The following is a 23,869-nucleotide window of genomic DNA, read 5'->3' as shown; positions in this document are numbered from 1 at the left end:
CTCTGAATCTTGAACGCGAGGATAAACCATTTCCAACTTTCAGTAGCTCTTATTATTTCCGCGACATAGTTTTTTCACAAAATATATCCGTTCTTCTACTCTTCTAAGCATGGTCCTTCCTCAAATGTACTATTCGTACTTCCGGACAATGTTGCCGTAAACGGCCGTGTAGCCTGTGTACACGCTACTCGACAGGATACCATACAGTTTAGGGTATAAGCAGTTCGTACACGACGTAAAAGGCTAATAAAACGAGAGAAAATGTTTTTATTCGGCGTGCGGCCCGTGTAATGGGCTGTTTTGGCCACGGTGGTCCTTGGGTGGGAGTTGGAAAAATTTTGAGCCTAGACTGTGAGAACCCAGAAGTGAGATTAAACCATGTTTGAACTCATGTATTCGGTACTTAATGATGTACTGATGTCATTTAACTTTAAGAACTGAGAATTATTAGTTTTCTATCAATGTCAATGTGTTAATGTGTGATCTTGTACATGTAACCCCCTGGTGCGGCGATGTGTGCCTCCCATTTCCTCAAAAAACTCGCGACCCTCCTGCGCCCCCAGAACCAACTTCGTGGCGATCATCAGCACGATCCGGCGTGTCCAAACTCCTGCCAAACTCCGTGAGATTCACGCTTTCCAGATGCGTTGTTTCCCATAGCCAAACGTGTACTGAAGCCATGCATGACACGAGCATGCGCACACGTGCGACGCCGCCCAGAGGCAGCACGCAACGTACGCACGCACGCACGCAGCGAGCGGCGGCGACGACGTCGTGTGCTGCAGCTGGTTAGGCAAGGCACCGATGCGATGCAAGTTTGAGGCATGGGGGCAAGGAAGGATTCGATCGCGGCAAAAGCAAGGAAATAACCTGCCCCGCAGGCACGCTGCATGGGATCCCCGGGCGAATGCGACGGTGTACGTGCGCGCACCATACCATACCAGCTCGACAAAGGGAAAAGCTGTCCCGGCCGTTTCGTCTCCATCCCGCTGTTTTTATTCGTCTCGTTGCGTTTGCGGGTCCGCGTGGGTAACGCACGCAGCGCCAGCGAGTAACGCAGGACTTGCCGAAAAGCGGTCGAGTCATCGAGCTACGTACGGCACGCATCTACACTCGCGAAAGGCACCGATACCGGCTCTAACCTCTCCGCAGCAGGGCGGGCGTCTCTTTCGGACATGCTGGTTGTGATTCTGCGTGCGCACATAGCTTGGGGGTTCACGCTTCTGCTGTATCCGGGCCGGCTGGTCGAACTGCCACAGCTGGGTGCCGGATATACATGATTGGCGGTTACGAGATTATACCGATCGTGTAGTAGACTAGTAGCAAATGCTGGATCATCGTCACCTGGTCTGGGACCCCGGTCGACTCTTAAGAGTCAGCAGTACTCCCTCCATTCCAGATTGGAGTTTATTTTAACATTGTTCTATATCAACTTGGATCAACTTTTTTAAAATTTTAACTGGTATAGGAACGGGTTCTACCCCCGCGCGCTGACGCGCTTGGTGGCGTGCGATGCGAGCGGCCGGGGGGCCCACGCGCACATGCGTGCTAGCCCGCGCGGACCAACGGTGCTACGCGCACTTCGCGCGCGTGATTTTTTTTTATCTTTCTCTTTTCAATTATTTTTTCATAGCATTTGTATCAAGTAAATATCCTATATACGTATAAGTTATGTTCATAATTTTTTAACAAAGTTCTCGTGAAAGTTGTGACAAATATTACACGTATAAGTACCATGAAAGTTATATTACGAATTTTATTACATAAATTGTTGTTAGGAAAAAATTGTGCATATAAATCGTGTGTATAGGTTACAACTTTCTAAAAAATAAAACTCGAAGTTATTCTTACAAATTGTACCTAAAAGTTGTACGCATAAGTTCTGCATACTATTGAAGTTGTGCTAAAAAATTATCTCATAAGCAATTATATTATGAAGTTATGCATCGAAGTTATATGTATAATTTGGTATATTCCGAATTCCAAAAAGAAAAGTTACGGGGATGGGAGTGGGCTATCGGGATCGAGCACCGGCAGCCCTCCTGGCGCGCGCTGATTAGCGCTGCCCAAAAATATGTTGGCATGTACAATACCAAATAAATGCAGGTATATTCAACGAAACAAATTTCATGTTATAAATGTTGATGATTTTCCCCTGGTCAAAATTAGAAAAGTTTGACTTAGGAGTTAGACAAAATGAACTATAAATAGAAATGGAGGAAGTATCTAACGTTTTACCAGTACGTGTTTCATTTCGTCACGGCTGTGGTTTTTGGTGTTATATCTAAGCTAGCTGACCGTGAATACTTCACATCTGTTCTTTTACCGCGTAGCTCGGTACCCTCAATAAATAGATACAAGATGTTGCATGAACGCAGATCATAACCATGCACTTATATGAAATTTTTTGAACCATATCCAAGTCTGATATATACCTATGGCTTAGATTAATATATATAACTTTATATTGACAAATAGCCGGTTGTCATGGAGGCTCTAACACGTAAACTTTTTTTTTTGAACCATCCAAGTTTGAAATACACCTATGGCTTAGATTAATATATATATGAATAAACTTAGATTAATATATATATGACTTTATTGGGAATTGCTAAACCATACCCGAGCATTATCAGGAGCTCTCACATTTATATCGACAAAAGGCCGGTTGTCATGGAGGCTCTAACACGTAAACATTATTACACCACCATCATTTTTACTTGACACTAAAAAAATGAGCATTCATCCTGAGACTCAGTACCGGTTGAATTTTAGCTCGATACTAATGTGAGCATTAGTATCAGGCCTAATGGATAGTCCCCGAGGAGCCCCGCGTGACCCCCTTTAGCACCGGGTGGGGCCTCTATCTGGTACTAAAGGTAACCCATTAGTACCAGGTGGAGCCTCCATCCGGTATTAAAGTGCTCCACCTGTCGCTTGCCACTGCTTCTTATCCGTCAGCCTCACCCGGCGCGCCCCCCTCCTCTATCTCTCTCTCTCTCAGCTTCTTATCCTCTCTCTCTCAGCTTCTTCTTCACCCAGCTTCCTCTCCTCCTCTTCTGTCCTCCTCTGCCTCCCCTCCCCTCCCCTCCGCTCGCCCATCATCGGCAGTGAGGAGCAGCGGTGGGGTGAGGTGAGGCGGCGACGGCGGGCGGGGGCGGAGGGGTGTGATGGGGGTGAAGAGCGGCAGGCGGGCGGGGGAGGGGGGGCAGGGGGGAGGGGGGCCGGGGGGAATTGCCTTTTTTATTTTTTTTAATACCCTTTAGTACCGAAATACCAATACAGGTTGCGAAACCGGTACTAAAGGGTTCCCAGCTGGTAGTAAAGATGTTTTCTCTAGTAGTGTGAAAATTACATAAAACATGACCATAAGTCCATAACTCCTGACATAAACTAACTCTCGACTGATGTGTATATGAATTTGTCTTTTCTTATGTACCAAGTACCAACCATCCTTATGCACAAATCATAATACAATCATGAAACACAAGAATTTTAGATGTCAGAGCTCTCAAACTAAAGTTAGGTTTAACAATTCTCAGTGAACTGAGGCTAGATTTCCCGTGGTGGAACCTACATTACTCACCAATGTTTGAGTCTAGCCGATGCCTGATGGGCTCTCATATTCAGTAAGATGCGGACATCTATGGTAACTTGGGAAGTATCAAGATCTTCAGTCTACCTAGTATTTCGGAGATACTCTTGGAGATATGATTTACGTGCATCTATTCATGTGACACTGCTGTTTTCTTGAAAAAGGTTTAATAATGTTTTTTGAGAAAGAGAAAAAGGTTTAATAATTATACTCCACACGCAGGCACATGCACGTGCCAAGCGTAGATGGGCCAAGCAAGCCCACGGAAATATGGTGCCGAATTGCCTGTTCAAGCACGTACAGAGTGAAAACAGCACGCGCTACATGCCGCTGGAAGCACACGCGCGCATGCCGAAGTGCTCCGAGCTTTCCTAATCTGCAGCTACACGACCGGTTCGGTGACCTTCGAAATCGAAAGGCTCTAGTGGCCGACACTTTGGGCGTTGGTGATGAACTAATCTTGCGGCCATCGATGGATCGCGCACGTGCACAGCGACTTCCATGTGATCAGGCTGTTGTGCGCCTGTAAGCAACGTGTGTGCGATGCAAGTCTACGCACGTCGGCAATTCAGTACGTAGGCGCCTCATCAAACTGAAAGGATTCACGTGTTTTGCTGAAAAAATAAAAATATTGGCAAACGCTCCCACCCTCGCACGTTGCTTTTATTTTTCATTGCAGTCCACGCTCATCCAATAATCTGTTGGGCTTCCACGCAAAAAAAAATGGGAATCTGTTGGGCTGGGCTGCTCTGTTACCCATCCGTACCAAACAGATGTGCCCGAAGTCTTTCTCGAAACAAAAATGATGGGCCCGAAGTTTTCCGGAGGTCACACAGGATCGGGGAGAAGGCTTCCAAATAGGAGACCTCTGGCCTCTAAGGGCATGTACAGTCCACAGACAGGGGTTGTCTGCAAGCACCTCGAATTTAGTAAACAGACAGCTATACAGACAAATCATACAATGGAGAGTCTATTTCACTGTCTGCAAGTTGTTTAATGCTTTGCATATAGCCAAGATCAATCATGAGCACAACTTTGTGTACCATTATGTTGCTATTTGATTAAAACCACATCAAATATAAATAAAAGAGGATTGCGATTACAATATTTGTTTAAAGTCATAAGCATAAATGATATATTAAATATAATTACATCATCGTGCACGATTAGGTCCATAGCGCTGCCATATATGCTCGATTAGGTCCTTCTTGAGTTGCCTATGTGTTGGCCGAGCTCTGATTGCCGAATTCCTTCGAAGCACCTCTGCGAAGCATGGATTAGGGTTGTCACTTGTTTGCACTTCAGATGGGAGTACTATCGTCGCACTCGCATTCTCGTTCACATCCAATGAAACTCTAGCCAATTCCTTCTCATCTTCAACTATCATATTATGAAGGATAACACAAGCTTGCATTATGTTGACAACGTCTCCCTGCTTCCATAACCTTGACGGCCGTCGAACAATATCAAAGCGAGATTGCAGTACGCCAAATGCACACTCGACGTCTTTCCTCGCCCCTTCTTGCATTTTTGAATATAATTTGTCTTTGTCCGACTGAGGAGATGATACGGTTTTCACGAACACCGCCCATTCTGGATATATTTTGTCGGCAAGATAATAGCCCATGTCATATTGTGTTCCATTTACCATATATTGTACCTTAGGAGCTTCGCCTTTTATTGCATCAATGAACAATGATGATTTGTTTAAGACGTTGATATCATTCTGAGACCCGGCTGTACCAAAAAAGGCATGCCATATACGAAGATCATGAGACGCCACTGCTTCAAGGATCATAGTAGGAACGCCTTTGTCACCACGTGTAAACATGCCTGCCCAACCTTTTGGACAATTCTTCCATGCCCAGTGCATACAATCGATGCTTCCCAACATCCCTGGAAAACCACGTGCCTCATTTTCTTCTAAGATTTTTTCCAGTTCATCGGGTCTTGGAGGACGTAGATACTCATCACCAAAACATGCAATGACTCCTTCAGCAAATTTTCCCAAAATCTCCAAAGAAGTGCTGGCACCGATCTTCAAAACCTCATCTAGTTGATCAGCAGAGGTGCCATAAGCCAGCATCCTAATAGCCACAGTGCACTTTTGAAGGGGTGAATGCCCAAGCTTACCAATTCCATCGGCTCTTTGGGTAAAATAAGGAGACCAAGCTCTTAGCGTGTGCACGATGCGTAGGAACAATGGCCTATTCATCCTAAATCTCCTTCGAAACATCTCATCGGTGTATATAGGATTTGCGGAAAAGTAATTAGCGACAAGATCATCATGACCTGATTGCTGATTCCTTGGTATGATCCTTCTTGGTCCACTAAGCTGGCGACGACGGTGACTTCCAGTTGATGATTCTTCATTGTTCTCGGCCTTCAGTTCATCTGCAATCTCATTTATAATTTCTTGGAAGATTTCATCCTCTGCTAGAAGATCATCCACTGTGAACACTTCTGTAGGATCAAAGTCGTCGTCATCTTCAAGATAACCTGCTTCATCTGATGATGACGGCTCCATACAGTTGGCTGGGTGGAAGATCAGAGCGTGGCAGAGGTGGAACAGCAGTAGATTAAAGAGCAATGCAATCTGCGGCCAACAGAGGTAAAAATATATAGTACTCGGCACTGTATGGAGCATTCACTCCTCCAGTTACAAGCATTCCACATTCACACAATGCGTCAGTTCACAAGCATTCCACATTCACACAATGCGTCAGTTCACAAGCATGCCACATTCACACGTCAATTACAAGCATGGCATATTCACACCATGCGTCAGTTACAAGCATGGCACATTCACACCATGCGTCAGTTCACATTACACATTCACAGAAAAAGCTTTTCTCATTTCACTGTCATAATTTCATTTAAAACTTGAAGATTTCATATAGGGTTCTCTATGCAACTTCCAACAGAAAGCAATTCAAATATAAGTCCATAACCAATTGATCAAAATGAGAACCATTTAGACAACTATTATCCTTAAGCCTAAGTGATACAATGCCAAGCAGACCAACACAATGTTTTAAACCATCGGATAACTGGAACTAGCTGCATACATTTAGATATTACTAGTACTTCAGGGCAGCAGCTACTTCAGGGCAGCAGCTACATCAGGGCAGCAGCTACATCAGGGCAGCAGCTACTTCAGTGCATCATGATGAAGCTGCAAGAAATTACTCTATCAGCTTGTTGAATTAATTTTTGAAAAAAACAGGAAACAGAAAGAACACATACCAAATTAGAAAATTTCAGGAAAAAGCATCTTCCTCAAACACTTCATGGCAGCAACCCTCTCAACCTTTTCTTCATCCGTCATTGAACTGGTATCTTGTGAAATGAGGCTATTATATGCATCCATCATTTTTGATTCTTTCTCTAGTTTTTTCCCCTCCATCTCAATCTTCTTGGCCTCCATCTCTAGTTTCTTCCCCTCCATCTCTAGCTTCTTTGACTCTTTATTCTCTTGTGCTGTTAGATGGGCAATTTTTGTGGTCTCAATTTTATCAGAAGACAACTTTTTCTGCAATTCTAGTATCTTCATACGGTCTGCATTGGCACATTCCTGTATCTTGCCAAGTCTGTCCACCTTGTCCACGTCAATTGCAGAATTTTTGGATTTTCCATCTTCATTTACTTCCTTGGACTTGCCTTTTGCAGCAAGAGCAGCCTTTTTTGCTGCCTTTTGGCCTATTGGACGTTTTGGTGTTTCATCTGCACTATCTTCATTTACCTCTCCTTCTTCTTCGAGGTGATATGACTTCCTTTTACGAGCGTTCTTCAGCCCTTCATTATAGGTTTTCCACTTCGGCTCTTCACGACACATCTTCCAAACATTCTTAAGAGTAAAGGGTCCTAACACAGGTTTTCCTTCATCATTTTTGCTGTCTTCCACATAGAAATCCTCAGCTGCTTCCATCCACATCTGATCAGAATAGCCACTTGTATACACCCTGCGAGCCTTCAAATATGCACATTCAAAGAGGTCACACAACTTATTAATCTTGTGCCATCGATCCTTGGCTTGCTTTGCATTCCTTGCCCTCTGTGGTGCTGTTTTCTTGTTGTATTCATCGATAACATCACCCCAATACGCTTCACCCTTCCTATCGGCTCCGGTGGTTGAGTCCATCGAATGCTTGATCCAAGCACTCATTAATCTTTCATCTTCTTTTGCTGTCCACAAAATCCGCTTCTCAGTCCTAACATTTCCATTGTCTCTATCTACTGCAGCAGACTGCTTATCTACATCCACTACAGCCTGGCTGTTCAAAATGCCCATAAATCCACCAGGTGGGTGTGAATTATTTTCCCTGTATAAATGAAGTAACAGCATGTCAGCATGTTAATTCAGACTCAAAATTCAGAGAATAACTGCTGTTTTATTATAACTAATAGCATGTCACCAGCAAAATTGGCATGGCTGGTAGTCTGAAAAAGGAATATTTTTTATTTTGTGCATTATGAGTACACTTCAGGTAGGCACACAAGTTTAGCAGAAAAGCTGCTGTTTTAATAAAAGATAAGAGAACATTGCCTTGATATGGGACAGGGATATTCACAGTAGCTTCACTTGCTAGTAAATTCTAACATTCCAACTACAAAGATGCCTCCAGGACCATCCAAATATAATCAGCTCACATGCCATCAGCTCACATGCCATCAGTTCATATGCATTTCACAAAATTAAAAACAACAATCAATAGTTCATACTCGGCAGCAGTTTGATCCAAACAAAGAATGTCAAAGGGTAGTGCATATATATTGCCAACTTCATTATCTAATGAGAAAAAAGGATCACATATCAGGTCAATGACGAGTATACTAAAAAAATTATCATGTCAATGATGACTGAACTAAATGGATCATCACCTCAATTTGGATAAAACTTCTGTTTTCAGAGATTCAGAGAAGATGCTGTTTTCAGATAAAAAGATTATCATGACGAGTATACTCAAAAGATTATCAGCAGAATTGTATACATAGCATTGTATTTCTACCATACTGTTGATAGAAGCAACCTCATATCTGTTTGGATAAGAAGGATGCACGTCTAAATTATCATGCAGGACACCACACTATCATGCTCCTCCAAACAAAACAAATACTGATAGAAGCAAAACACCACACTATCATGCTCCTCAGAACAAAACAGATAGAGTAACGACACTGACAAAATTGCTAATGGAAACAACAATGCTGAAACAAAAACAAATTGGAAGAAGTTTTACCATGCTGGATCTAAAATTGGTTGACGCCGAAAAGCAGGAGAAATTGAGCTGGTGCCGCTGCCGCCGGTGAAGCCACCGTTGAAGGTTCTGCCATGGCTGGTGCCGCTGCCGCCGGTGAAGCCTCTTCTGGCATGGATTGGGGACAAATCGTCCGCGTCCGTCCAGGAATCCGTCGCCGCGCCGAGCCCATGGGAACCGTCCGCCTCTGGCGCGCCGGTGCCGTGGATCCGGCAAAAGGGCATGGGAGCTGCTGCAACGCCATACCATCGATTGCCGGAGATGGGGGTGGCCTGAGCCGCCGCCGAGTCGTCGCGACTAGGATACAACACCGCTGCCGAACCCCGGGCTCCAGCGCCTCCACCGCGCCCCAGGGCTCCGACCTCGCCGTGGCCGTGTTGCTCGCTCATCGGCGACTGGAGCGGCGGCTGCATCCGTCCTGCCTCTGCCCCCACCGGCCACCGCTGCTGCCGAAGCCGCCGCCGCCGCCGATGCCGCCTAGGCGTTGCTTGCGACTGATGGCGGGAGAAGTGAAGAAAGGACGCGGGGAAGACTGATTTGGCGCGAAGAAGATGAATCCCGCCCGCCGCATCAGGATCCCGCGAGACGGCTTGGAGACGAGTGCTCGTACAGCGCGTCGATTCGTCGGCGATTTGAGGTTGGAGCACGAGCCGAGCTCGGCGTCTCCCGTGCAGACGGCCTTCGCTTCTCTCCTCATTCAATTGGGGGTGGTGGGGGGGTAAACGCAAAAACTGTAGCACGCAGATGGCCTAAATAGACCGGCTGTACATGCCCTAAGGAGGCCAGGACAAGGGACCTTTTCTTTCCAAAGAAAAAAAAACTTGAACTGTTGTTTCATGACTGGTGTGATATGTGCCACCTAATTTCAAATTCCCTTTTCGAAGAATCTACAACTTCAAGCACTGAACCGACAATTTCAATTTTTCAAGCCTTTTGGTAATTGGTAGTATTGATCGGAACTTGCAAATATGCGCATAAGGCTGAGCTGAACCGATTCTTTCCTTCTCAAGGCTGAACCATTTTGTCACGATCCGTTCTAATGCGAGATGAATCCTCCTACTTCTTCAAACTCTGCATATATGTGCAGAATCAGGTTCCTTGGTTACCAATTTGATCCAATGTATCTGTTGACGGTAGTTAGCACGTCAATTGGTGAATCACAAATACATGGATTAGTTATAGCTCTTCCCTCAGAGTTCTCCCCCAAGATTTATCAATCCGTGGAACTTATAGCACAAGATTTAGTATTATTAGTATGAACTTGGTGTTGATGAGTGATTCAGATCCAATCTACTAAATGTGTACAGACAGATAAAAAGTAGAGTAGAGGTAACCAATCTAGAACAACCTAGACTATGCATATGTTGTAATTCTGAGCATGAATACCAAAGCAACACAGACATGATTTCGGTAAAAAGCATGTTTAAATCTACACCTCCGGTCTGGCTCCCGAAATCCCCCACCTTACACAAGAAAGATCCGGTCACGATCCCCTCTATCAGCATAGGTAGATTAAGGGTACGATCAAAAGAACATGCCATACTCATAGGTAGATCAGACATGCAAATTCGATCACCATGACCACAAGAATATATCCTGTCGAGGATAGATCTCCAGTATCCGTAAGAAAGGAAGAAGACAGACTCCTACTAGAATTCCTTTGTAATCCTACTAGGGCACATACCATGTAATCCTACAAGGACTCTTACCTTGTAACCTACTAGTAATCCCGCTCCCTGAGTATATAAAGGAGGACAGGGTCCCTAGATCGGTAGGCCAAGATCTCAAAGAACCACAACAGAGGACCAAATCTTCAACACCAAACAGCACCCAAGCGTAGGGCGCAATATACAACAACCCGAACAGAACGTATGGTATTACGCTACTCTAGCAGCCCGAACCTGTATAAATCCGTGTCTTGTGTCTTCGCTTTTACCTTCGAGTTCCAGGTCTGGCGATCCCCCACCAACCAATCTACTACCTCGGGATACCCCACGATAGGTTGCCGGGTACAAAACACCAACATATCCTAAACAATCTATCATCAATCATAGAATGAAAAGCAATGAAACCCGAAAGAGCATAAAATCATAGAAGGAGATACTAAGATCGCTAGAAATAAGAACACATCTATCATTTCACCATGAATGATTGTACATCATAAGATCACCACCAGGATCCTACCTGATCTTGATGATCCTAACTCCAGAACTCCAGCGTGGATCTTCCTCGCAGGGTGATCACGCCGGTAGGGGCTTAGCTACATGTTGACGCTCACTATTGGCACATTTTTACCCCTGTTCATCTTCAATAATGACATGAATTTTATACCTAAACTATTGATTACACCTAAAAAATCGGTCATTTTTACATATGCAACGTATTTTGGAGGATGTTGTGTTTTTGCAGGAAATTGAGCCTAAAAGCATATTTTTGGATAAAGCACCGAATGAGCGTCGAACCAGACGAAAACGAAGGTCAACGGGTCTAGGAAAGGGCTAGGCCGATCGGCCTAGAGGAGCCTAGGCCAATCGGCCTGGCACCCTCTAGCACCCCCTGGTGCCCATCTTTGGCAAGGAACCCTCCAATATTGCTTAGAGGCTAAGTTTATGAAAATATGGCAATGACCAGCTCGGGATCAAAGAGGGATAGGAGAAGATCAAGCGGAGACTTGAAAAATCATTGAAGATCAATCTCATTTCAAAGCTACCGACGTGCCAGGCCCACATGTAAGTGAAAAGAAGATTCCAGAGTATCTGAGGAGACGAAGCAGAACGTGAGGGGCAAAAGGAAGGCCCAGGGTGATGGGCTTGGACCTTCCCAAGCCGATCGACTTGGGGTTTCTTTCGCCCCTTGCCTTCCAATTTTTGCAACGCGCTCTCTGGACTATAGATACCCCGAAAAATCCACCGACCTGATATCCAAGACGACATACTCGACATGAAGCAACAGAGAAGCAGAAAGAGCTTGAGGGATATCTCTCCAGAGAGCCGAGGGCCGTGCAATTGTCAGAGGCTAGCGTAGGCGAATCTCTACGACGTGATCACCCTGCGAGGAAGATCACGCTCGAGTTCTGGAGCTAGAAGTCATCAAGATCAAGATAAGATCCTGGTGGTGATCTTGTGATGTACAATCATTTATGGTGAAGTAATAGATGTCTTCATGTTCTTAGTAATCTAAGTATCTCCTTTGATGGTTTTATGTTTTATCGGATTTGTTTGCTTTTCAAATCTACGAATCGATGAAAGATTGCCTAGGTGTTCTTGTGGTCGTGGTGACCAGATTTGCATGCCTAATATACCAATGAGTATAACATGTTCTTATGCTCAGGCCCTTAACCTGCTTGCGCTAATAGAGGTAATCGTGACAAGATCTTTCTTGTGTAAGGTGGGGGATTTCGGGATCTGGACCAGAGGTGTAGATTTAAGTATGCTTTTTACTAAGATCATATCTGTGTTGCTTTATTATCCATGCTCAGAATTACAGCATATGCATAGTCTGGATTTGCTTTAGATTGGTTACATTTGCTCTATCTATTATCTGTCTGTACATGCTTAATAGATTGGATCTGAATCTCTCATAAATACCAAGTTAATACTAACAATGCCAGTTGAAATTGGTCTTGTGCTATAAGTTCCATGGATTGATAAACCTGGGGAATACTCTGAGGGAAGAGCTACAACTGATCCGTGCACTTGCAATTCACAAATTGACGTGCTAACAGTCGTCAAAAAGATTTTCTGGCGCTGTTGCCGAGGATCTAATAGTCAAGTTCTAGTTTAACTATGCATATGTAGATATAACTTTTTGTTGATGATTTTTCAGTCTTTTCTTTCTAATCTTTTTGTTTTTGTGCTATCACAATCAAAATTTTAGATCTAGTTCTTGTATAACACAATCAAAATTTCAGATCTAGTTTTTGTATATATGTGTTTGCTTTCACTAATGCTAACAGGAGATGGACGACTCCTCTCCAACAAATAAAAAAAATTTGAATGATCCAGAAAAACTTTATAGGCAAGGAAGACATTTAGCACAAGCAAGAAAGTTGGAGATTTAACCTTCAGCTGTTAAGGAAGAATTGGAAGTGTCGGAAACATCATCATCATCATCCTCTACTCCAAAGTCGATACCACCAGTAAGTCCAGGAGAAGCAGCAGTTGCTCCAGAAGAACCACAAGCACCTGCAATGGGATATCAACAACCAGAGCGAGAGCCTACTATCGGGGAACTTTGCATCCTGAACACCAATGACTTACCTATCCATAAATTGGGCGGCGGCGGTCGACCGTTTGGGATCGATACTTCAAGACTGAGAACCTTGCAGAGTTCACCTTTCACTGGCAAGCAAAATGCTAATCTTCATCTACAAGCGTTTATGCAGCTATGTAACACCTTCAACGTGGATGGAGTTACTCAGAATCAATTAAGGGTAAGGTTGTTCCCTTACTCTCTACTTGGAAGAGCGCTTCAATGGTTTTACTCTTTACCGGTGGCAACAATTCAGAATTGGGATGGGTTGATGAAGGCTTTCTTAACTGAACATGATTCGCCAGCCAAGACTTAGAATCTCAGAAGCAGGATAACTACTTTTGCTCAATATGCTTTCAAGATGATTGCTAAAGCTCATGATCGCTTCAATGATTACGTCCGTGCAATTCCACATAACTACCCGTAGGAGGATCTAGTCCAGAAGTTCTATCAAGGGCTGACACCAGCATCAAGGATAATTATCGATGCATCAGCTGGAGGATCAATTATAGACCTCACCCCAACTCAAGCTTTCAAATTATTCAAGAAGGTTACAAACAACGATGCATGAGCATCATATGTGCACCTATTCCTAGCTCAACCTACTGGAAATACACAAGGAGTGTTGCAGGTGGAGCGTGATCATTTACTTGAAGGAAAGATCGACTTGCTGATGAGGAGACTGGAGAAGATGGAGGTAAAGGAAACTCAAGTTATAGACCTAAAGGCAGCAGAAGCAAGATCAACATGTGAAGAGTGTGGCGACTATGGCCATATCGGGAAAGACTATCCAGAGGAAGCAAAGTTGCTAGACTACAAGAAGAAGGGAGAATAGTTTCCACCATCCAATTATCGGTGTGGATAGAATAGATCTCAATTCAATGCAAGCTTATTTATTCAGAACATAGTACCTCTATGCATTCAGCTGAAGGAGTTCATGGAGGAGTAAGGTAAAACCAACAAGGACAATTGTCACTAAGTTCAAGGCTACGGATAAGATTCTGGAAAATATTGACAGCAAAGTGATAGAGGTCGGAAGTTCGAACCACCAATGGATGAACATGATGAAAATGCTAGAGACTCAAGTTACACAGTTAGTTGGGCATTTTACAAGCAATCAAGGGAAGTTGTTAAGACAACTGATGAATCCAGAGTCAGCTAAAGCTATTCAAAGTCGCTCAAGCAAGGAAACAGAAGATATAGAACGTCCAGCGGGAGCTAGGAAGTCTAAACCAGTTGTAGAAGCATAGATGACTTCAAAGGAGAAGACACTTACCCCAGCTCCGGAGATTGAAACGGAGGAGCCAGAGTTTGAGATGGTCGATCAAGATGACACAAAGAGTCTGCTAGAGAAACCACGCCATCGTCTAGGTAAAACTGACAAACAGTTTGAGAAGTTTATTGAAGTTGTGCGCAGGTTGAACTTCAATATACCACTGTTGGAGGCTCTACAAGTTCCAACCTACGCTCGCTACTTCAAGGATATTCTAACGAACAAGTGAGAGATTTTGTAGTTCACTACAGATCACATCAAGATGACAGAAGAGTGCAGTGCTGAAATCACTAATCAAGCTCCCGAGAAGAAAAGAGGTTCTGGGTGTCCAACCATTCCGTGTTTAATTAGAGCGGTGATGTTCAAAAGGGCATTATGTGATCTTAGCGCAAGTGTGAGCGTCATGACTAAAGCTGTGTTCGAGAAGCTACGCCTGCCAGAGCTAGAATCAACTGCTATGTGCCTGGAGTTGGCGGACAACACCGTTTGCTATTCCGAAGGCATTGCTGAAGATGTACCTGTGAAGATCAGAAATCACTTTGCCCCTGTTGACTTCATGATACTCAAGATGGGAGAAGGAGATAAATTCCCACTGTGATGGCCATTCCTGAAGACCACAAGGGCAAACATAGATGTTGGGAAGGGCGAGATCAAGTTTGACATCAATGGCACTATGACCACGTCAAGTTTCGCCCACGCTTTGAGGTATGCAACATGGTTTCTAGCAAGTATATACCACCACATCATTGTGTCAAGAAGGAGGAGAAGAACATGAAGCCAAAAGAAAAGAAGCCAGCAGAAAAAGTTGCTATCGTCCCGTAGAAGGAAGAACGCCAACCTGTGAAGACCAAAAAATAGCCAAGCTTGTGCCTGCATCAAAGTCAAAGATGGTGAAAAAGTGGGTGCCGAAGACTGCAAAGCCGACATCAAGTGCTGTCTAAACTGAAAAATTTAAGAGTCTAGCTATAGACTATAAATAAACCACTTTGCAGGAGGCAACACGATCATCTAGTCAAGAATGAGTTACTGGGAGGACGACCCTGAAGTCATTTGAAGAGTCAAGTAAGTGAGTCGCAGGTTTTACTACGCCATACCTGGTGAACATTTAATAAGTTGAACCTTAGGTCAGAACAATATTTGGAGTTTCATTCGCTCAGTCATTTTTATTCCTCTCTTTTGCATAAACCAATGACACGAGCCATCCCAATTTTTATTTGACTTTTCTTGGAAAACTAGAACCGTATATCTCTATCCTATCAAACTTTTCATCTTGACCATGATGTTTAGCCTGACTTATTTTCATGATAAACACACGAGTAGAGCCACGTTGTTCTTACTTTGTAAATTTTTGACGCATGCTAGGACTCGCGTGACCATAGGATTTTGGTTTGCTTAAACTTGGAAAACTCATCAGTTTTCTTAGAATTAGAATTTTTCTGAGGTGCATTTATTTTTTTATACAATATTCCTCTCTCACTTTTGGCCAAAATTAGAAACTAAACCCATTACCCCGTGGCTGAAATCGAAATTGCTTCATCTCAATTCATGAGAATGAATGATACCGGTGGAACCAAAATTGATGTAGTCGGAAATCCTTTTAACTTACAAATATTTTTGATGCTTCAAAACTTCTCTAATATTTATCTGAACTCATTGCTAGCTCTGAGTTAATTTTTAGTTTTGGAAATTACAGGAGGATTAAGCATCTAAACATGATTTGGAGGGTTTATGAGCTTCATTTACACTAATGGTTGATTTTGTGATCACGGGAACAATCATGGAAACACTCTCACTTACCACACATGCATAAAGAAACAGAGAGTGGTATACCATACTTGTTTGTTGCAGCTCAAAGGAAAAGGCATTTAGTGAAATTGAGAACAATAAGCCTATGACACATAGGTGCACGATTTTCAATAAAATGACAACACAAAGGAGTGGAGGAGATTGCTTGGATGGTGCCTTTCATGTGAGGTGCTGAATTTTTAGTACAATTATTGTTCAAGATGCATGTGAAGAAAGATGAGGAGGAAAGGAACCAAGAAGACACCAGGCCGATCGGCCTGACGTGTTTTTAAGCCTCTAGGCGCCCCCCCTTTGGTATGTATTAGTTGTTCATCATATTTTTCATCCAACACACCAAGAGCACCTCTGAATAACCTTCGAAAATTTTGAAACTCCACTCATACAAAGAATTCCAGCCATTAGAAAATTTCAGCAATCAACTCTTGCTAGTCCTTGTTCTTGTGCAATTTTCTCATCAGTAAGAAATATCGGCGAGCTGTTTTTCTTGAGTGTGCAGCCATGAAGAGCTTGGGAAGAATTTTCAAGGACATCAAGAGGTCTCGTTTGTCGGCCAAAGCATCATCTACATCTAGTGCTTTGCAGCGGCACTCGGTTTCTGTGTCACCGCGAGGCATGGACGTCGACACGGCACCACCACGCAGCGATCGTATGTTGCTTGGTGGGATGACCACACGAAGCTGTTCCATATGGTTCAATGAACTGCGTGGAATTCCTGAAGCCGTGCTGGACATTTCAAGGAGAGCGACTCACTCTCGTGGGGGCTTCACCAAAAAGAAGTCGGCATACGACTTCATGATAAAAAGCAAGGAGGAGGAAGAGCGGCTGAAGAATATTAAAGGGAGAATCGTCGCCAACCATGACTTTGATGACAACTTTCTTTGGAATATTGGGTTTCATAATGATATTTACCAATTCTTGGGGAAATATTGGATGGATGCAATTTGCTATTAATAGTCCATTAGTGTACACAAGGATGTGGCCGTGGAGATATTCATGACCATGAAAAAGGTCATGCAATGGAACGAGGAGACAAATGAAGAAATTCCATGGCTATCCTTTAGAATAAAGGTTGAAATGAAGATTATTACATATCAAGCAATCACAACACTGCTCAATTTTAATCGTAAAGCCCCAATATATGGAGAAGTGGAAGAAGAAGACTTAAAGAAATTTTGGAAGAAAATTAGAAAGGAAGAAAACAGGCAACAAAAAAATATTTGCAATCCCATACTGCAAGTATTTCATTTTTGGATGAGCCACCGCATCTCGGGAAGAATGAATGAGACCAAAATTACTGACTCCGAGATGAACTGGCTTTATTGTGCAGTAGTGGGAAAGAAAGTAACTGACCCCTCATTTTTTATGATAAATAAATGGCTTGCTAAAGCCATGTGAGAGACCGGAACTGTTGGGTCGGGTTGCTACCTGACCATGATTGCATCCTTTTTGAAGCCAGATATTGAAAGGGTCCCTGAGTGGTTCACAAAAGGAGGAAGTATTGATGCCAGGACAATGAAAAATACACACTTAATTGGTGGCGACGGAGAGAAATGACATACGGTTGGAGTCACTAATTTCAAGTTGCTTGACAGAAGATTGGTGATTTACCATGTGGGCAAGACTAACTAGTGAGAAGAAGGAATTTTATTTCAGGCAAAGAAAGACAAGAGAAGACAAAGGATAGAAGAAGGCTCATCATCAGAAGCAGCTCCAGAAGTACTAGTGCTACCACCTACCTCAAGCTATTGGCAAACTGAGTTTCAGAATGCACCAAGTTACGAGGGAGTCCATGAAGGATGGCAGAAAGAACAATGGCCGGAGGTGCCGGCAGAAGCATGGGCACAAGGCCCATATGCACCTCATTTTCAGCAAACGGCGTATCCAGTACGACTGGAATTTCAGCAGCCAGCACAGCCATCTCCACCAGCACCATATGCTTTCCATGGTTACATGGCACCTGCCACAGCCACAGAGAAGTGCGCGGACGCATATATACAAAGAAATTTACAAGATGCAGGTACTGTGAGGCAAGCCGCTGACAGAATTGAGGATAGCAACATAACCATCGCCTATCAGTTCAGCATGCTGGGGATTGTGCCTCCAGATCAGTACCAAGGTGGAGCGCAGGAGCACTACGAGCAGGGGTATCATTAGTACCAACAGCAAGGAGACGCGCCACAGGGATAGCCACACTACGACATGCTGCAAGATGACGTGGACTAGAGACTGAAGGGGACGAATAAAAACGCACACGCGTGGTTCGAGTTTTCTTTTCTTTTCTTTTTATTTATTCATTTCAGCATGTGTGTTAGGTGTGCGTAGTATTTTCTGTTTTACTTTTTTGTTTTACTTTCTCTTTTTTTTCAGCAGTTTGTGTGTTTCACCATGCCATGCTTAATAAAATATGCATCACTGAACATAATGATATGTGATTAATTGTGATGGTTTGAGTTCTTATCATGTTGAAAGATGATGATCGTTGCCACTTTATTTAATATTTGTACTTGGTTATTGCACTATTGTACTAATGCTCTCTCTAACACGAACTGAAATTGACATAAATATCGGCTTATCTTTTTGTGGAGGTTATGATAATTTGAACCCATATGTTTGTTTATTACTCTCTCTTTTAAATGGATCAAAGGCTCTTTTATTTTCTTGGTTACAACTTATGCTGACCTTGTCAATAATACATTTTGCAATTGCTCTACCCATTCAAAGCCAAATATTTATGAGCTGTAGATTGCAAAAAAAAAATTGGTTGAATTGGTTCAGGATGTACTTCTGTGGTATGACACTTAGAAGCTGGTCATTCCTTTTGATGTAACCTCTTGTTGCGAGCCTTTCTGTCCATGCATTATGGATTTCTACACTGAAAATTTCGCAAACTTTGCTGGGCATCCAAACCTAAACCCAAATATCATTTTTGTTACTATCTCCTTGACCACAACCCAATTTGAGTATCGAAAATATATCAAGGAAGATTCGGAAGATTATTCAGTGCCTTTTTAAGAAAGTCAAGACCTGGAGGCAACCACCAGTGCTTGGAATAAAAAACGGAGGAAACAGAGACTAGGAGGGGCTAGGCCGATCGGCCTGGGGTGTTCCCCCCCTCTGTTGCCTCTGAAATTTGGCGTGGAAGTCCTTCCAGTTGAGTAAGATAATTTTTTTCCAGAAGATCGAAGATTTTGATCCTTACATCAATAGTTTATCTTTCTTCCTTTTCATGCTCGAGGACGAGCATCATCTAAATATGGGTGGAGAGTTATCGCATTATCTCTAACTATTGCTGAGTAATTAATATGTTGCAAAAAGTTCTGAGAAGAAAAAGAAAAAATATATATACACACACATACATATATTGTGGAAAACGAAAGAAAAAAAATGATGATGAGAAAAAGAGAAAAAGACATAAAATACTCCTTAGTTCTTTGAGCTTCATCAGACCCCAAGTTCTTTCAAGATTAAGGATTACTCCATACTCATTATTCCAACCATGTACAATTCGATTACGAGGACTTCATTGGTGCCTCGCGATTACTCTTTGCCCTTGCACATGTCCACTACCTAAATGCGTGTGTTCATTCTCTCCCGCTTCATAAACAATTTATTTCGATGACCTTTTTGACAAGTCTCAGTAAGATCCATCAGAAGTCTTTCTTGTTTTGATAATATCCTGATTATAATATTTTTACTAGGACTAACCTTCCCAAAGATCCGGATAAAGTCTTACATATATTATAAGTGATGACAGGTTGGAGAAATTCTAGCATAGGTTTGAGAGACTTGATGTGCTGAGAAAATATGAGCAATTGCAATGAAATTTAAATTGTTGATCTCGGTGCATTTTCTTTTTGAAAAAAAAATTTATTCGAAAAATTTCTGAGATTCATTTAAATTTGAGAGCAAAAGAACAAAATATTGTGGGATGTGTTTAAATGATATTTATCCTCCACATTACAAAAGGCTGGTTGCAACTTGAATATTAATTGAAAAATTCTACGTGAGCATTATGTTTTCTTGCGTGTGATCAAGTGCAAGACATGCATGAATTCTTTCCACACCCACCGTGAATGGACTGACAAGGTACTTTGCTTGATATGTGTTGGCTGGCACTCTATTTGGCTTTGGAAGCAACCAAGCCAAGATATGCAGCAAATCATTAAAACTACCGTCGGACTAGCCGTGCTTAGCCTTTAGAATCAACAGCTCAAGTATGAAACGAAGCACGGTCCAGTGTTTTTGACATCCCCTTGAACACTCGTACACATTATCCTCCACATATTTCTTTACCATCTCGAAGTTTGCTAACCCCTGTACACTATCAACCAATAGTTCCGCTTTGGTGCGACGCAACAACTGGCTCAGAAAATCACTGTCATCAAGTTTGTCATCGCCACTACTATCATAACTGTCATTGTCACCACCACCACCACCGCCACCCTCGTCAACACCATCATCACCATCGGAGCCACCCCCACCATCATTGCCGCCACCCTCATTAAAAGAATCGTAAGCATCAAACATTCTATCAAACTCGACATCTTCCATGATTTCGTCGAGCGGATCCTGAGGGGATGCTTTCTAACCGTGATATGTCCAAATCATGTAGTTTTCAACGAAACCTCGAACCATCACATGCGATCTTATTGTAGTTGTCTCGCTGAATACTCTCATGTTCTTGTAGGTTTTGCATGGACAAGGCACCATCTTTGTCTTGTCGACCATTGCATTATTTTCCGCATCTTTAATGAATTTGTTAAGTTCTCCAGGGAAATAGGTATCCATTTTTCGTGCTTGGTACATCCATGTCCTATCTATCTCTCTAAACAGCAAAAAAAAGTTACACAAAATGAAAATATCATCCATGAACTTGTTTTATCCTAATAAAAATACTATATATATATATAATTACACATATGTACTATTTACTAATGAAAATGTGATTCATGTCAACTTGATTAAAACTATCATAGATGTTAAACAAACAAGTACTAAATATATAATTACACATGTAGTATTTCCTATTAAATAAATGAAAATATAGAAATTTTGGAAAAAAATAAAAAATAATTATTTATCATCCATGTCAACTTGTTTTGTCCCACAAAATCTTGGAAAAAAAATGAAAATTATATCATGCATGTGTCAATATAGAAAAAACTAAATCTTCTTCTCTCCCCTCCATGGATTTAGGAAATTCATCATTCATGAATGAGGCTAAAACATCAAAGTTGAGTCCAAATGATTAGATAATCTTGTTCTCCTACCTAAATAACCTAACTTCATACAAAAATTTGAGGTAAATGGACCTCCAAATGGCTGATCCACACCTTGGAGATCTAGATCTATATGGAACTTTGAGCCTAAAACCTATGCAATAAGCTTAAAAAACAAGAAATTAGCATCAACTTACCTCTTGTAAGCTCCAACTCTATGGAAACCAAGTTGAAAACCTTCTCCTACCTTTTTCGATTTTTGGACAGCACCTCCCCTAAGTAGTGATTGTACTGTCGGGAGGAGGAAGAAGCCTAGCTAGCTATTTTTGTCGCCCATTTCCATGGGCGCGCTGGATGCTACAGTAACCATCCCCGTTTTGTAGGTGCAGGTGGCAATTTAGCCCGCTCCTAGAAAAAAAGATGCCCCTACAAATCGTTTTTTGTAGTAGTGACCTCCTCCTGTCTTACAAATATTACAGTCCAGAAGAGGTAACTTATTCATGTATCAAACTTTAATTTTATTTTATAATACAGTAATAAACAACCATTATTATATACGGACCAATGATGATAGTTCACTAACTTTGACAAAATAAATCGTTGCTGAAAACTTCATAAGCCATCAAATTTGCCTACATATCAAATTACATTTGAGGATCCAATAACAGACTCAACCTCCAGAGGAGACACCGGGCATGAGCTAACTCCATGTTAGCAAATGAAGCGCTCCAACACTTGCAGAATCAGTTAAGAAGATTTTTAGTGAAATTATGATATTTATTATATAGATAAAAAATTAAGGTTGAAAAAGAAAAACCACGGTGACCACATGTTATTCCCCACCTCATCTGCAGTAGCACCGTCACCACCACCACCACCATCTGGCAAGCCTTCTCCGCAGGTACCCACCACGAGTGCGTCTAGCACTCGGCTTCAGTGTCACCGCTTCCTTGGATATGGTCATTTGTGGAGGAATTGTCCTAGCCAACATGCATATATTGCAACCGAGTTTGCAATAACACTCCTTGGATATGGTCATTTGTAGAGGAATTGTCCTAGCCAGCATGCATATATTGCAACCGAGTTTACAATAGCACTTCGGATATAGGAGACCATTGATGATGTGTTGTCTTCGGGACATGAATGACGACGAGGATGAGGGACTTGTCTTTGGTGGTGATTTCTCTCTCTTTTTATTATTCTTCTTGCATAAATATTTGTTCATCCTCAATTTTTACATGATGATAGAAGTTGATAAGATGTATCCATTCATTATTTTAGATAAATTTTTTATGCAAGGGATGCATCCACAGGTTGGAAGCACAGAAGCATGGGAGTACTTAACTCCCCTCTAGCCAGCACAACCTCCTTCCTTTTGCCGGCAGGCCGTCCTACCTCGATAAGCTTTGAACCAAATGTTTATACATTGGTAATATTTTTTAAAAAACTAATGGATTATACACTGCACACTCAAACATTAATATGATGCTTTTTGTTGGAGCATGAAAATACCGTTGCAGGTCACATGCAACTAGACCTGAACTGTTTAGGGGCTGATTGGTTACCTGAATATGGCGCGACCATGGTCACGGGATGCTAGATGGTCTTAATTGGTCTCCTGCACGGGGGGTTGAGCTAGGCTCGCAGCATGCAAAAGTGCTTGCCCTGCCTGCATCCGTGGATACGAGAAAATAGTCCGTGCGCTTGGTGGGTAAAACTACTGTTAAAAAGTTATCGGTTTATGCATATGCTGGTAACCAATCAGCAGCGCAAGTGAGCTAGGCCGGTTGAATTCATGCAACCAAACATTAATGCCTTGAGCTGAACCAAACTCGTGGGGACAGGCTTTGTGATACGGGTTAGACTGCGCACATCTACGAGCCAATCACGCCCTTAGACTCGGCCCGACCTAACTTCACTTAGTTTTGGCCCACCCACGCTAGTTGTATGATCGGAGCGTGGTGTGCGAAAACCACGATAAAAAAAAATTGGGGTTAGCCCGAGTTCACTCAGACAATTTATTTATTTATTTATTTAAAACTAATGAAAATCCGAACTCATCCAAAAACTCGGCTCAACAACGTTCAATCATCGTGAACATAAATTTTCAACCTAAAACGAACCAGGCTTTTTTTTCAGCCCGACCCGAGCCCGATCTGACCCGTAAAATGGCCAACGTGCTATCATGAAGGTAGCTCCGAGGGGCCGGTAGGGTGACACGAGCAAATCACAAAGCCGGAGTTTGGAGAAGATAGGCTTGTTCGTAAGTGACTCTGAAAGTATGCCTTTTATGTAAGAAAAATATTTCGTTGTTTCGTAGGGGTCCAACTGCAAAAGTCCCACCATGTCATAAAGAGAAATATGAGCTCGCTCGCACAAACACAAGTACACGAGAGGAGAGAGACGCACACAGACAGAGGAGACCTCGACCTCGCCCCCCTCCCCCACATCACTTCGCCTCCTCCCC

The 23,869-nt window shown here is 42.6% G+C and overlaps 1 protein-coding gene across 1 annotated transcript; it reads right to left on the bottom strand.

Moving 5' to 3' along the window:
- Nucleotides 1–4,748: 4,748 nt before the first annotated feature.
- Nucleotides 4,749–5,912, bottom strand: LOC105913478. The gene has a single exon (XM_012845322.1). It carries the CDS (start codon nucleotides 5,829–5,831, stop codon nucleotides 4,749–4,751), a length of 1,083 nt encoding a protein of 360 aa, XP_012700776.1. The 5' UTR covers nucleotides 5,832–5,912.
- Between the last annotated feature and the right edge of the window lie 17,957 nt (nucleotides 5,913–23,869).

The sequence above is a fragment of the Setaria italica genome, chromosome IV (genome assembly GCF_000263155.2).
Source record: "Setaria italica strain Yugu1 chromosome IV, Setaria_italica_v2.0, whole genome shotgun sequence".
Taxonomy (NCBI): Eukaryota; Viridiplantae; Streptophyta; class Magnoliopsida; order Poales; family Poaceae; genus Setaria; species Setaria italica.
Note: the sequence above shows the minus strand (reverse complement) of the source record. Positions and strands in the feature narration are given on the sequence as shown.